Source organism: Neofelis nebulosa, chromosome X (genome assembly GCF_028018385.1).
Source record: "Neofelis nebulosa isolate mNeoNeb1 chromosome X, mNeoNeb1.pri, whole genome shotgun sequence".
Classification (NCBI taxonomy): Eukaryota; Metazoa; Chordata; class Mammalia; order Carnivora; family Felidae; genus Neofelis; species Neofelis nebulosa.
In genome coordinates this window covers 94,968,392-94,984,732 of record NC_080800.1, presented here as the reverse complement: position 1 = coordinate 94,984,732, position 16,341 = coordinate 94,968,392, and the positions used below count along the sequence as shown (strand labels likewise).

The 16,341-nt window shown below is 41.7% G+C and overlaps 1 protein-coding gene across 5 annotated transcripts in view; it reads right to left on the bottom strand.

The window, feature by feature from the left end:
* PLS3 (plastin 3) overlaps positions 1-16,341 on the bottom strand; it is a 92,401-nt gene that overhangs the window by 35,636 nt on the left and 40,424 nt on the right. For 4 of the 5 annotated variants that reach the window (XM_058714590.1, XM_058714594.1, XM_058714592.1 and 1 more), the window contains exons 2-3: positions 11,195-11,279; positions 8,895-8,975 (exon numbers count right to left, since the gene is read on the bottom strand). In XM_058714590.1, coding sequence (XP_058570573.1) covers positions 8,895-8,967 — 73 coding nt within the window. In that variant the 5' untranslated portion in view covers positions 8,968-8,975; positions 11,195-11,279. The remainder of the gene's footprint in view (positions 1-8,894; positions 8,976-11,194; positions 11,280-16,341) is intronic. The other variant, XM_058714593.1, reaches the window with a different exon arrangement.

Below are 16,341 nucleotides of genomic sequence, written 5' to 3'. Positions count from 1 at the left end.
TGGGCAGAAGTCGACCTCCAGAGAAAGCTGAGTACCTACTCTGTGGCAGGCACTGAGCTAGATACCAAAGATACAGAAATTAATCCGACAGAATCTCTTTGGCTCTTACTTGAAACTGTGCTTTAAAATCCTTGTGGAAGGGGCGCCTGGGTGGCTCAGTCGGTTAAGCGTCCGACTCTTGATTTCTGCTCAGGTCAAGATCTCACAGTTCGTGAGTTTGAGCCCCCCATCGGGCTCTGCACTGACAGTGTGGTGCCTGCTTGGGATTCTCTCTCTCTCTCTCTCTCTCTCTCTCAATAAACATTAAAAAAGTTAAAAAAAAATCCTTGTGAAAATACGAAGTACTTGGAATATCTAGCTATCCTTTATCTTTCCGGAGAGGGGAAAAGAATCATTGAACATATGCATCTAGTTTGACATATTTTAAAAGTTTAACCTACTCTGCTATCTTTCCATATTTTATCAGCAGATCTAGCTTTTACTACCTCCCGTAATCAAAGACATTTTAGTGTTAGTACTAGTAAATTATCGCAAGCCTTTCTTAGAAGTCCTAAATCATATCTTTTGAAGACAACAATTTCAATTTCAATAAAAAGGCAGAGGGAGCCTAAAAAGGCAGCTTGCAATTAATTTTACAAAATCTCCCAGCTGGAAAAGTACTTGAAAGACAAAATAGGGTGCAATTATTTTTAAAGAGTTTTATGCTAATTTTATTTCCAATCCCTTGCCAACACACACACACACACACACCACGCACATGCATGCGCGCACACACACACACACACACACACACACACACACCCTTGAACGATTATCAGAGATCTAATATGCTGCGCTTTAGAAAGCCAGAAAATGAGATCGCACAATGGCATTTTAGAAAGTTTCTATCTCATTAGTGACATTATTAACCAGGATCTCAAAACTATGTTTGACAGCGAACTTTTTCTATTCTGCATTTTGATACAAACATGAGAATTTAATAATAAACTGACCCCCCAAAACAGAGACCTAGATCAAAAACAGTTTTAACAACTGGAAACTAACATCACAACCTGCTGGCATAATGGTGGCCCTTTATTTTCTCATTAAAGCTGCCGATATTCTGGAACCCCTTTCTGGCTCATTTGTCACTTCCTCATTACCTACACATTGGCATGGAGTTGGCCAGGTTCTGCACTTAGAAGACTCTTCTGTTCTAGCACCCTGTTTTCTTTTTTTTTTTTTAATTTTTGTTAATGTTTTTATTTGTTTTTGAGACAGAGAGAGACAGAGCATGAGCAGGGGACGGGCAGAGAGAGAGGGACACACAGAATCCGAAGCAGGCTCCAGGCTCTGAGCTGTCAGCACAGAGCCTGACACGGGGCTTGAACTCATGGACTGTGAGATCGTGACCTGAGCCAAAGTCGGATGCTTAACCGACTGAGCCACCAGCACCCTATTTTCAACCATCTGATAAGGTAGATACTATCATACAGCCTATATTATCCAGAACATTCTTTTTATTTTTTTAATTTAATTTTTTTATTTATTTTGAGAGAGAGAAAGAGGCAAAGAGGGGCAGACGGGGAGAGAGAGGGGGACAGAAGAGAATCCCAAGCAGGCTCCATCAGTGCAGAGCCTGATGCAGGGCTCAAACTCACAAACTGTGAAATCGTGACCTGAGCCAAAATCAAGAGTTGGATGCTCAACTGACTGAGCCACCCAGGTGCCCCTGGAGCATTCTTTTTTTTTTTTTTTTTAATTCTTTAAATTAAAATTTAATTTTTGAGAGAGATTTATTTTATTTTTGAGAAAGAGAGAGAGAGCCAGAGAGAGAGAGGGAGTTGGGGCGGGGCAGAGGGAAAAGGAGACACAGAATCTGAAGCAGGCTCCAGGCTCTGAGCTTGTCAGCATAGAGTCCGACACGGGGCTTGAACCCATGGACCGTGAGATCGTGACCTGAGCCGAAGTTGGACGCTTAACCGACTGAGCCGCCCAAGGCGCCCCTATCCAGAACATTCTTAATGTTTCTGCAAGCAAGTCTCAACTTTTGGGTTCAGAAAATATGATCGGTGCAAGTTGACATTAATGAATGGCAGGGAAAAAAAACCTACGCATCTACCCACTGAACAAAGTTCTTGCAGAAAGTGAGCAGCTAAATCTCAATAAATTGACAAAGTGTTCCTATTTTTAAAGCAAAATCACTACACTTAAAGGAAATCACTAACAGGTTCCCAATGCTGCTGAGTTCATCAGACAGGAACCAACTGTTTGTAACAACAGATTCTGTCTGTCGCTCTCTCTCTCTCTGATGACACATGTAGGTTCACGTCTGCAGTCTGCTTTAAAAGAAACCCCCTTAATGCTCTCGTACCATATATTATTTTAAAGGCCCGTTAACTCAACGCCCTCCCCCAAGCAACCTTAAAGTAAATAAACTTATTATACGGCCATGTTCCTGCAGAAGTTTGAATCACACCAAGAATGCATATCCTTAAAAGGAAATGTTTTCCCTCCCCTTGCATCCTGTTATTTAAGCTATTTTAAGTACTTGTCTGGAGAAAGCTGAGCCAGAATTCAAGTGGTTTTGATTTTAGCTGCTGTTTTACACTGCCCATGTCCAGGTGCTATGTGGTGCAATTTATCACTTCAAACGCATCTTTTGCGGTGCTACGTCGTCTTATGAATCTGACAGTAAGAAAGAGTGGGATTTCCTTTGACCCCCAGGTTGTGTGTGTGTGTGTGTGTGTTGCTTTAACCACCCTTGAATCCGTCTAAATCTAGTGTCTTTCTCTATAAAAGAGGTTGCATATGTGTGTCCTCATGTGCAACACGTATTCAACGTCTTTACTAACTAACCCTTCCCGGACAGTGCTCATTAGGACTTAAAGAAGAAAAACCAATCAAGTACAGATGCACATCCTTTCAGAAGAGCTGGGTTTAAAAGTTCCATTTAGTTGAGCCAATATATTCCACAAAATTTTTCGCACTAACACAACGATAAAAGGAACCTGTGAGTCTAACGATAACGCATTTGCACACGTGTGCGCGCACACATGCGCGATCCTGAATGCCCATGGAAGCACATGGAATGTTGATTTAAAAGACTTGGCCAAAAGGCTTGTGCCGAAGAATTTAGATTATATTCCATCCTCAGATCTAAGCAGTAAAGTCGAGCTTTCATTAGGCATTAAAACTTTAGAAAAGGCAGCTGCTAAACATCTCCAGATGCTTAACTAAACGTGAGTTTTGCCTCTCACAGCTTATACCTATTGAGGTAGCTCAGTCCAGCCAATGGAAGAGGCAGTTTGATGAGTCCCAGCTAAGGGCAGAAGAGAGGTCGCTACCTAAGAGTTCATCCTAATAGTGGATCCTCAAAGGTGGAGGTCAAGTATAGCTGAAGGCTGGGCAAGATTAGAAGGCTGAGACCAAGCGATCAAAAATGTTGTCTATTGATCCTTTTCCACCTCAAAATTTCCAGCGGTTTGGCCATCATTTGCCACCTGCCGCCACTCTCCCACTTTAAAAACATAGATGCGCCTCCACCCATGCTCCCAGAGCACGTTCTCACGCACATGTGCTCTCGCTCCTCACCTTGCACGTTCACATATTTGTGCGTCTATCTTCCACACCATCGAAACAGGGTTTGCAGCCTCTCCCAAGACCTCCATCTCTAATATTCCCCCGATAATTAACCAGATGGCTCAGGGAAACAGCCCAGGTTAAGTTTCTTTTCTGGGGGGGGGGGGGGGGGGAGGGGGGAAGGGGTTGGGCTATAGTTTTTATTTTTTAAGTCATAATTAAACAAATATGCACTGGTGTAGTTTTATTGAATACTGGAAGTAAATTAAACTAAACCACTCTCCTCTTTGTGGCATCATCCTGATGTGGTTTTTATGTACTACAGAATATCGAGTAACTTGAAACAACTCAGCTTCCTGGGAGGAGAAAATCACCATCACCAAAATTTTTTGACTTAGTGTGGTGGGCAGCCACAAGGGAATATACCCACAGTATTCCTAGTCATTTACAAAACCCCGTTATTCTTTTATTTCAAAAATGCTGAATTTGTGTTTTTTTTTTTTTTTTTTTTTTTTTTTTTTAAAGCTCCGTAGCATGCTTAGGAAAGAAGTCAGATGTCAGTGTTTGCAGGGCTAAAGCCAATCTGAAAAGATTCACATTATGCACATTTATCTTTATGACAACTAATCACCCAAAGGACTTCCAGCTCTGAAAGTTTTATTTATTTTTGTTTTTTTTTTTTTTTTTAGAAAGAACTTCTAGGCGTTTAAATTAAAACGGAAACATTATGAAGTAGGAAAAAAACAAAACAAAAACAACCAGCACCACGGCTTCTGCTATCCCGGTGGGAAATCCTGGAAACAAACATTGAGAAAATTGAAATAATTAAATGAAAATGTACTGCTTGGAGTGTAACACTAAGCAGGTGCAGAAAATGGAAGAGGGACTTTAAATCTTAATACGCAATGTATTGCTAGTAAAGAGAATTTCAAAGCACTATTAATTGATTGGACAAAACCTACGATTAGCAGTAATTACAGAGCGTTTCTTCACACACTATGATTTTGCTGAATTTCTAAAGAGATAATCAAGGCTATTATTGTTAATAGATGGGGGAAAAAAATCACATAATGATTTCCATATTTTGTCACAACCGAACAAAGTAGCCCTCCCTGCCGTCCCCCCACCAATAAGAAAAATTGTGCTTGACAGGAAAATCAGTTCTAGAGCTTGTTTTTAAAATCATGTTTCCCTGGGGCACCTGGTTGGCTCAGTCGGTTAAGTGTCCCACTCCAGCCCAGGTCATCTTGAGGTTTGTGAGTTCAAGCCCCGCATCGGGCTCTGTGCCGACAGGCAAGAGTCTGGAGCCTGCTTTGGATTTTGTGTCTCCCTCTCTCTCTCTGCCCCTGCTCTGCTCGCTCTCTCTCTCTCTCTCTCTCTCTCAAAAATAAAAATAAATATTGAATAAAATTTCAAATCACGTTTCCCTGAATGAAAAACAAAAAAAAAAAAGATTTCCATAACACCTTTGACAGTTGCCTGAGGGCTCTGTAACTAATAACTAAAAACTACAGAGGTTTTAAAGGAAAATCAAAAGATTCAGCTGGGTCTTTAAACACTATTCTAAAAGACACACTACTTACAAGCCTTTATTATGCTGAAAAATATATATAAATTTTATGTGCTACAATGTGATGGCCAAAACCTTTAGTAATAAATTCCACCATGATGAAAATCTTCGCAACAAAGGCCCTTTGAGTTTACAGTTGATAGTGACAAAATCTCAGAGCAAGAAAAGATTATGTATAATTCCTTGGGATTCAGTCATTAAATATTTATTGAGAACCTGATGTGTATGCAACACCGAGCTAGATACAGAGTGGGGAATGCAAAAGAATAATATGCAGAAGAGGCAGGAATTGTGGACTCCGGAATTTCCATTTACAGCATATAGAGTAATAAGGGTCTGCGTATCTTAGGAATTAAAAAAATTTTTTTTTGATGTTTATTTATTTTTTTTAATTTTTTTTAACGTTTATTTATTTTTGAGACAGAGAGAGACAGAGCATGAACGGGGGAAGGTCAGAGAGAGGGAGACACGGAATCTGAAACAGGCTCCAGGCTCCGAGCTGTCAGCACAGAGCCCGACGCAGGGCTCGAACTCACGGACTGTGAGATCATGACCTGAGCCGAAGTCGGCCGCTCAACCGACTGAGCCACCCAGGCGCCCCTTGATGTTTATTTTTGAGAGAGAGAAAGAGACAGAGAGAGACAGAGTGTGAGTGGGGAAGGGGCAGGGAGAGAGGGAGACACAGGAATCAAAGCAGGCTCCAGGCTCCGAGCTGTCAGCACGGAGCCCGATGAAGGGCTCGAACCTACAGTCTGTGAGATCATGACCTGAGTGGAAGTCGGATGCTTAACCAACTGAGCCACCCAGGCGCCCCCACAAACATCATTTTATACAGTGTGCCAGAAAAAGAGTTAGAATATTGGGGTCGGGGGGACATCTGTCAAGTGTTACTAGCAAACTACTAAGGGGCAGAAACAAGTTTTTGAGAGACAGAGCATGAGTGGGGGAGGGGCAGAGAGAGAGGGAGATACAGAATCCGAAGCAGGCTCCAGGCTCCGAGCTGTCAGTGCAGAGCCCGACAAGGGGCTCGAACCTATGAACCGTGAGATCATGACCCGAACCAAAGACAGATGCTTAACCGACTGAGCCGCCCAGGCACCCCTATTCGAAATAAATATATGTCTATTAGGGACATCAGTAGGACGTATGATCCAATCTGCGGTCTTTGGGAAACTCCTCGTCCACCCTAACCCCTGCAGGATTGATTGATTGATTGATTGATTTTAAATGTTTACTTATTTTTGAGAGAGACAGAGACAATGCGAGTGGGTTAGGGACAGAGAGAGAGTGAGACACAGAATCCAAAGCAGGCTCCAGGTTCTGAGGTGTCAGCACAGAGCCCGACGCGGGGCTCGAACTCACAAGCTGTGAGATCATGACCTGAGCCGAAGTCAGACGCTCAACCAACTGAGCCACCCAGGCGCCCCAAGGTGCAGGATTTAAAATAGACAGTAGTTCTACAGTGACTCTTTCCTTCAGTCCAAGCTCTAACTGATCCCTCATGTTTTGTACTTAACCCTGGTTCCTATGTGGAGATAACTGGTCAACCCTCTTTGTGTCTTTAAAGCTTTTGAGGAGCAGTTAAGCTCTTTTACGGATAAGAGTATTTCAGTGCCCTCAAGTAAAACATATTTGAAGAGCTTTAATTTTAAAACGAAATTGCACACAATTGTTTTCAAGGTGCTGCACACGAGAACAAGGCCTGTATTAAACAATAAACATGTATTTGAGGAAACGAGGCCTTTAAGATTCAATAATGGCAATAATAAGTCACGGTCCTTACCCCAAGATTCTATTCATAAAGACAGAAATTAGGCCGTCCCTCATACTGAAAGAGGAACATAAGAAAAAAAAAGAAGGTTCAAAGGATATGCGATGCCGAAACAATTATGACAAGGATATTTCTATAGAATAATGAGATTTAAAAAATCTTGCAGCCAGGAATTCACCTGTCATTTTCTTGCAATCAATCGAACATCAGGAGAGTACCAGATAATACTCTCCTTATGGTAAGTAGTAACTATGGCCAGTTAACAGACTCCTTTTTTTTTTTTTTTCTCATAGACACCCAGAAAATTATGTCCGATTCAGGCCTACCCAATCTTTTCCACTTAGGGTTATTTTTTTTAATGTTTATTTTGAGACAGAGAAAGAGTGTGCACACACGTGAGTTGGGGAGGGACAGAGAGAGAGGGAGAGAGAGAATCCCAAGCAGGCTCCACACTGTCAGAGCAGAGCCCGAAGTGGGGCTCGATCCCACGAACCATGAGCTTGAGAGCCGAAATCACCTGAGCAGAAAACAAGAGTCGGAAGCTTAACAGACTGAGCCACCCAGGGGCACCTCTGCTTAGAATTCTGAGGAGATTATGAATAGTCACCCTGGTGAGGCATCATTATTCTTCCCAAGGCCTGCTGTTAGCCTTAAACGCCTTCGCAGAAAATGCTGTTCCGAAATGTACGGAAATAGAGATGTACATGTCCTGGCTTTTCATTAATGAGGTTTGTAACATAGGTCAGAGAGTCAGTTCTGATTTAAATAACAGATCATTATGATCTAACTTGACACCCTTTGATCAAGGAGATACCACATACTAGAAGCTTACCTCTTTTTTTTTAAATTTTTTTTTAATGTTTATTTATTTTTGAGACAGAGAGAGACAGAGCATGAACGGGGGAGGGTCAGAGAGAGGGAGACACAGAATCTGAAACAGGCTCCAGGCTCTGAGCTGTCAGCACAGAGCCCGACGCGGGGCTCGAACCCATGGACTGTGAGATCATGACCTGAGCCGAAGTCGGCCGCTTAACCGACTGAGCCCCCCAGGCGCCCCGAAGCTTACCTCTTTAGGCCCATGTTGACTCACGTGAGTACATACGTCCATCATCAGTTCTTACCCTGTTTTCTCACTATCTTCTATTGATAGGACATGAGCACTGAAATTTGGAATGTAAATACTATCAACTGCTTCCATAGCTGCTAAATTCTAAGACATGTTCTGTGATGTTTAAGGAAAAACCGAATGGCATGCTACGTCTTCCCATCTTATGCTGCTACTACAGCTTAACGTGAGAAGGTTGAACAGACTGTGTTATCCAAAGGCACAGAAGCTCCATGAAAAAGGCCACAAAGCCAAGCTAATCAGGGAAAGGCAAAGCATCAGCTAATTGAAGGAATCCCCTAAGGTTTTCAGGGGTCACACGTCCCTCTGAGAATATGGTGAAGGCTCCAATACTCTCCTAAGAAATATATGCTATATAATACAGTTAACAACCAAAGATTTGTCTAAGAATTTCAGGAGCCACAGTGGCCCCCAGTGAAGGACTGGTACCCAGGACTAAAAACCTTTGACCATATTAGATAATCTACCTTTTTAATTTTTCTTATTGGTATGCTGTGGAATTTATTTCATAGGACCACCTTTTTTTTTTTTTTTTACAAAGAAGTACATCAGCCTGTTTGTTATTTATTTATTTATTGTTAAGTAATCTCTGGGCACAACATGGTGCTTGAACTCATGACCCCAAGATCAAGAGTCACACGCTCTACTAACGGAGCCATTCAGCCGGCCCTTGACCATATTAGATAATAGACGTAATTAGAAATAATAGTTTAACGTGTTGCTCCTAAAACTTTATCCCGTTGATTTTAACTACCTTGCCCTACGGTTCACGATTAACCATCCATATAATTTTTTAGAGAAATAACTTTTATCAGGGCCACATAATTATTGCTTTACTATAGGCAAACGCTGTAAAAAATACTCACCAACTTTTGCAAAGGCCTCTTTCAGTTCATCAAGCTCATCTTTGGAAATCTGAGTGGTAGCCATCTCGTCCATTTAAAGGTCTAAAGACAAAACCAAAAAGGTTTACGACTGAGCGATGTTTGTGACGAATGTACGATAAGCATTCCTGTGAAATTCTCATCGTAGAATTGAAACAGAATTGCAAACTGCTAAAAGCATCTGAATACGTTCCCATATTTATAGCTAAAGCCATCATGAAGAAAACAAACACATGAGAAGTCATGATTTACCAAAAGTTATTCAGACCAAAAAAGTCTCTGAATCTTCCTTTCCAGAACAAAATCTTATGCTCCTAAGTGTAAGGAAGGGCCAAGGTACCCAGCAATGACAGGAAAGAGATACATCATAGAAATTCTTGGTTATTCATGCCAAAACTAAAAGTCAAAATCGCCTGACCAAAGACTCACGTACAATGGAACTGTTCGATTAAGCCTTTATCTCTCTTTCTTTCTTACTGGCTCTTTACATTTTTTTCCGGCTTTATTGAGATATAATTGGCATGTAATATCGTGTACGTTTAAGGTGTATACCACGATGATTGGATATACTAACATACTGTGAAATGATTACTACAACAAGGTTAGTTAGCACATCCAGCACCTCACACAGTTACCATTTTTTCCATTAAGTCACTTTAAAATCATTCATTGTGGGGGCATCTGGGTGGCTCAGCTGGTTAAGCGTCCGGCTCTTGGTTTCAGCTAAGATCATAATCTCACAGTTTGCGGGACGAAGCCCTGCGTCGGGCTCTGAGCTGACAGCACGGAGCCTGCTTGGGATTCTCCCTCTCTCCCTCTCTCTCTGCCCCTCCCCCACTGGTGCTCTTTCTCTCAAAATAAACATTAACAATGAATAAATAAATAACTAAGGGCACCCTGGGTGGCTCAGTTCGTTGAGAGTCCAGCTTCTGCTCGGGTCATGATCTCGCCGTTTGTGAGTTCGAGCCCCGCGTCGGGCTCTGTGCTGACAGCTGGGAACCTGGGGCCTGCTTTGGATTCTGTGTCTCCCTCTCTCTCTGCCCCCCCCCCCACCCCGCTTGCACTCTGTCTCTCTCTTGCTCTCAAAAATAAATAAGCATTTAAAATAAATAAATAAAACCAGTCCTTGTGAAAACATTGATTTTCAAATAGGATACTAACACCTATCAATCACTCCCATTAAAGGAGCCTTCATATAACTTACATTATTTGGGTTTAACACATAATTGGGTTCCAAACACATAATTTGCGTTCCGACCGGGCCCTATTTTACCCACTTAACCAACAGAGCTGGGGTTGACAAACTGTGGCCTGTGGGCCACATCTGAACTAGTGCCTATTTCTGCACGGCCCCCAAGCTAAATATGGTTTGTAAAGAAAGAAAAACATTTGCAGTCAGTTTTGATAAGGCACATTAACTTTGAGCCCTAATTAAGGGAAAGGTTATCCCCCTCCAAGAGCGAATTCTATTTTTCTCATCAGTAGATGTGTATTACAAAAAAGTACTCTATTATTAGTAGTAGTAGTATAGTTTGAATTTTGTCAGCAAAAATTCGTGGAAATAATATTATTACATCCTTGATATTAATAATATAATATTTTTGATTTTGCCTCTTGGCCCATAACACTTATGATCTGGACCTTTATAGAAAAATCTTCCTGAGCTCCGCAACAGAGGAAGGAGGTCTGTATCACAATGGGTAATCCCCAAATACAAACCTGTCCACATTTTCTGGACAGAGAGGAATAAAAATAATTATGTCTTGGGGCGCCTGGGTGGCGCAGTCGGTTAGGCGTCCGACTTCAGCCAGGTCACGATCTCGCGGTCCGTGAGTTCGAGCCCCGCGTCAGGCTCCGGGCTGATGGCTCGGAGCCTGGAGCCTGTTTCCGATTCTGTGTCTCCCTCTCTCTCTGCCCCTCCCCCGTTCATGCTCTGTCTCTCTCTGTCCCAAAAATAAATAAAAAATGTTGAAAAAAAAAATTTAAAAAAAAAAAAAAAAAAAAATAATTATGTCTTGCTCTGGGTTTGTTTATTTGAGGGGGGAGGGGGATTTATTTTTTCTCAGTCTTTTTTGAGGAGTTTATTTTTATAGCAGACTTTTAGGTTCGTAGTAAAACTGAACAGGGAGCACAGAGATTTCAGGCCTCGTTCAATCCTTCAGCAGTCATATGCACAGCCAACACCATTATCAACATCCCCCACCAGAGGTGGCTCCTTTGTTAGAAAAACAGACTTTTAAAAAACAGAAAACAGAACTTGCTTCTTCATAAACTTTTCTTACCTAGGATGTTAAAATGTCACGAAAGAGGGACAAATGTCTCAGTAGGTAAGTTGGGTAAAAACACCTTTCAGAGTAGTCTGAGGCTCTATAAGGTAAAGAAAGATCTTCAGTTAGATATGAGGTAGGCATTTTAAAAAGTTAAGAGTAAAAAGCGATTTTTCATGTTAAGCTATAACGTAATGACGACAGTACTTTTAAAAAGTATCCTTTATTTTACTATTATGGTGTTTAACACTTCTGATTACAAAAATACTATATAGGAATTACTCCAATTTTCTTTTCTGTTTAAAAATAAGGTTATTTATTTTGAGAGAGGAGCACAAGGGGGGGAGAGAGAGAGAGAGAGAGAGAGAGAGAGAGAGAGAGAGAGAATCCCAAGCAGGTTCCGCGCTGTCGGCACAGAGCCCGATGTGGGGCTCGAACCCACAAACCGTGAGATCGTGACCTGAGCTGAAACCAAGAGTATGTCGCTCACCCAACTGAACGACCCAGGCGCCCTCCAAGTTTCTTTACACAAGTTTTGCGTAGTCAAGTTTTCAATACGAAATCATTAACCATCTCCATGAACTTCACCATGTACAACAAGGGCACAGAAAGTTTGAAAGTGAGACTTCTCAGAAAATCCAAAACACGCGGCTTCTCCTTATCTCTGAAGGTCCTTTCCAGTTTGGGCAGTTTGGGCATCAGTAATGAGTTTTTGAGTAACTCAAATCAGTATTTGAGTTAAAGAAACAAAGACAAGTGATTTATTCTCATACTACCCTATCACTCCCTTACGAAAAGGAATATTAGATAAAGAGGGTTCTAGACATAGCTCCCCCTCCTGCCCCACGCTTCATCCCTGTTGACTAAACCCTTCTCCCCCACCCCCATGGTTTCTCCCCTTTGCGGGTCCGCAAGGCTGAACAGGGCAGAAATCTCTTTCCCTCTTCTTCACGCTCCTCCCCAACGCCAACACACCTATCCTCACACACTTTTACCAATATTTTAGGCATCAGTTGTATGTCTAGTTCCTGCCCTCAAGGAATTTACAGTCTGGGGAAGGCAACGTATAAATAATTATAATTGGACACAAAGGGAATTAGTGGCTGCAATAAAGAGATAGAAGGGAAAAGGCTCTGGAGACTTGGAAGAATATTCATTTCTTTTCAGACAGGCCAGGAAAGAGGTAGTTTTGTTCTTCCTGCAAAATTAGGAAATACTTAGATCTCACAGAAATGACTTCAAGGCAACCATTTACTTACAAAAGAATACTAACAGAGGGGTGCCTGGGTGGCTCAGTTCAGTTCAGCGCCTGACTCTTGATTTTGGTTCAGGTCATGATCTCTCAGTTCTTGGGTTCGAGCCCCACAGCAGGCTCTGCAGTGACAGCACGAAGCCTGCTTGGGATTCCTCTCTCTTTCTCTGCTTCTCCCTTGCATGTGCTCGCTCTCTCTCAGAAATAAAATGGGTAAATTTTATTAAAATATTAATACAGTTGGAAACTACACTTATGGTGGTGAGCATTGAGCAACGTATAGAATTGTTGAATCACTAAGCAATCTACCTGAAATGAATCATTATGTCAACTACACTTCAATAATAAAAATTTTAAAAAAATCAATATGACTCAGCATTAAAAAAAAGACACCAGAATATACTTTCAGGTTTTAATTTTTTTTTTAATATTATTTTTGAGAGAGAGTGATAGAGCATGAGCAGGGGAGGGACAGAGAGAGAGGGAGACACAGAATCCCAAGCAGGTTCCAGGCTCTGAGCTTTCAGCACAGATCCCGACTCGGGGCTCGAACTCACGAACTGTGAGATCAGGACCTGAGCTGAAGTCAGGTGCTTAACCAACTAAGCTACCCAGGCACCCCTACTTTCAGGTTTTCTAATTTCTTATTCTTGTCTAATTATCTCAATGAAAGCCTAAAGTGATTTCTTTTACACTATAGGGGAGCAAATATACCACCCCAAAATATGCCTCTTTGGCATATTATTTTCAGCTGGTTATTTTTATTTTTTTTTTTTCAACGTTTTTTTATTTATTTTTGGGACAGAGAGAGACAGAGCATGAACGGGGGAGGGGCAGAGAGAGAGGGAGACACAGAATCGGAAACAGGCTCCAGGGCCTGACGCGGGGCTCGAACTCACGGACCGCGAGATCGTGACCTGGCTGAAGTCGGACGCTTAACCGACTGCGCCACCCAGGCGCCCCACAGCTGGTTATTTTTAATAGCGAACACTGGTGGGGCTCTGGAAACTGAGAAGTTAACCTTTTGTACAAAATATTTACATTCATAAGGGAACTCTCCATTTGTCCGGGCATCTCCTGGCTATAACAGGAAGAGAATATTGAAATCTCTAGAAACTCTTATTAATGGAGGAAGGCACAGTCTTAAATCTGCATGACAAGCTTACTGTTGTTTACTGCGCTTTTCCTGGTTACCTCCCATGACTGACTCCCCACCCCCAGCAGCTTCTTTTGTTTTTAGCCTAGAAGTGGTATTTAAAGTGGTAGCTTCAGCCATTTCAGAGAGGTGCTCAGTTTTCCAGGGTCTCTCCCATGGATGCAGGAGGTATATATGTTATTAAACTTTTTTTTTTATTTAAAATTTTTTTTAATGTTTATTTATTTTTGAGAGAGAGAGAGAGAGAGAGAGAGAGAGAGAGAGACGGGGAGAGAGAGAGAGAGACAGAGCATGAGAGGGCGAGAGGCAGACACAGAATCCAAAGCAGGCTCCAGGCTCTGAGCTGTCAGCGCAGAGCCCGACAAGGGACTCGAACCCACAAACGGTGACATCATGACCTGAGCTGAAGCTGGATGCTCAAGCGACCGAGCCACCCAGCGCTCCTATGTTATTAAACTTCTGTATGTCTCCTGTTAATCTTTATCATGTCAATTTAATCAGACCAGCCAAAGAACCTAGAAGGGCGGAAGAAGACATTTTTTTTTCTCCCCAACAACACCTACAACTCACAGGAGACTTCGGGAGGCACATCTGAATAAGAATGAAAAGAATTGGAACATGCATATGTCCCCAAAACAACATTTCCAGGCAAGATGGTCCAGGAAAACAGAATAGTTTAGGAGTTTCTCCCTTAAATAAACTCAATCTCCTTTATTTGTAATTACATAAAATAAATGCTACCCTGAGGCACCTGAGCCACTACTAAATACAAAGTCAAATTTAAAAGCCTTGCCATATATGCTTTAGTTGATAAAAGTCACAATTTTTAAAATAATTTTTATTTATTTACTTTTGTGAGGGACAGAGACAGTGTGAGCAGGGGAGGGGCAGAAGGAGTGGGAGAGAAAGGTAATCTCAAGCAGGCTCTGAACTGCCAGCACAGAGCCAGACGCAGGGCTCGAACCCACGAAACCATGAGATCATGACCTGAGCTGAAACCGAGAGTCTGATGCTTAACCAACTGAGCCACCCAGGCACCCGATAAAAGTCACAATTTTTATTTTATTTTTTTAAATGTTTATTTATTTTTGAGAGAGAGAGAGAGAGAGCCCGCGCGAGCGAGCAGGGGAGGGACAGAGAGAAAGGGAGACACTCAATCTGAAGCAGGTTCCAGGCTCCGAGCGGTCAGCCCAGAGCCCGAGGCTTGAACTCATGAACCCTGAGATCATGACCTGAGCTGAAGTCGGCTTTCTAACCGACTGAGCCACCCAGGTGCCCCTGATGGTATCTTTCTTTCCAGTTTATTTATTTATTCTGAGGGGGGGGGCTGCCAGGTAGATATTTAACATTAAGGTTTTAAAAATTAAAATCTTACAAATTAAAATGACAGCAGCTCTATTTCTCTTCACGGGGCATTCCTTGAAATATGGGAAGACTTGGATGTGGGATCCGAAAAGGTCAGTGTCCCAGTTCTGCTGTTTCCTAGCAGTGTGTCCATGAGCAAGATTATTTAATCGGACCCTCAGTCTCCTCATTTGAAGACAGCAATAATAATACCTACTTCCCTCAGGTCCTCATGAAGATTAAGGATGGGATATGTAGGGCGCCTGGGTGGGTCAGGCGGTTAATCTCATGGTTCGTGAGTTCAAGCCCTACATCAGTTAGTGCAGAGCCTGCTTGGGGTTCTCTCTCTCAAAATAAACTTAAAAAATACAAAAAAAAAAAAAGAAAAAGAAAAAGGAGGGCATATGTGAAGGCACACTGTAATATATAAATTATTCTACAGTAACTTCAGATCCTTGATGAAAGAAAACAGGGAATAAATATCTAGATCATTGTGAGAGGCTATATAAAAATAGGCCTAAGTTCTAGTAAGAACCTTTTAAATGGGATCTATGAAAAGTTATTCCATTTTCCCTATAAGTATTGACTACAGCGTCTAAAGATGTCCTTCATACCTAAAAATTCTAAGCCTTTAGTCAATATCATTTCAGAAGGAGGGGCCTAAAGAAAACCTGTCAGCCACTTTTCACCCATGACTCAATTTAACTCCTTCATTAAGGCCAGTTTCCAAATACAACTTGAAGAGTGGCCAGAAGACATTTTTAAAAAATGCAAATTTTACTTTAAGTATTTCAGGACTTTAAAAGACACCTAACAGCTTGTCAATATTGTCATTTTCCTCCCAATCTGCCCATTCCCCCCCCCCCCCATCAGCACTGAAAAATAAAAGGTCAAGAGGTAAAAAGTAAATTTACTTGCTGAAGTTTAACCTTAGGTTCTCGGTATGCGGTTGCCAGGCCAAAAGAAAAGGGTGACTTTTGAAAAAGGTCTTCCTCCCGAGTCTATCTTACCAACGAACTGAACTTTATTTTACAAGGGAGGGAGAGAGCGAGCGAGTGAGAGAAAGTGTGCTGTTTTTAAAAAAAAAGATCTATATTTTCCTTCCATTTAAATGTAGTCAAATGAAATCCCAATCAAAAGTAAAAGCTCCCAGTGTCTCTGCATTTTTCTGAGTTCTCTCACTGTCCCAAATTCTGTCTCCTCCCTTGCTCCTATGCCTGCCTCCCCTAGGACCAAAAAACCACACAAAACAAAACAAAAACAAAAACAAAAAACCCAAAACAACAACAACAACAGCAAAAACAAATCCTCTCTCTCCCTAAACATCTGAGACAAAGGAAAACAGATTTTCAAAAAGGGGAATAAAAGAAAAAGCAAACAAAACCTTGTTTGTTTGTGTTTTTCATAAAA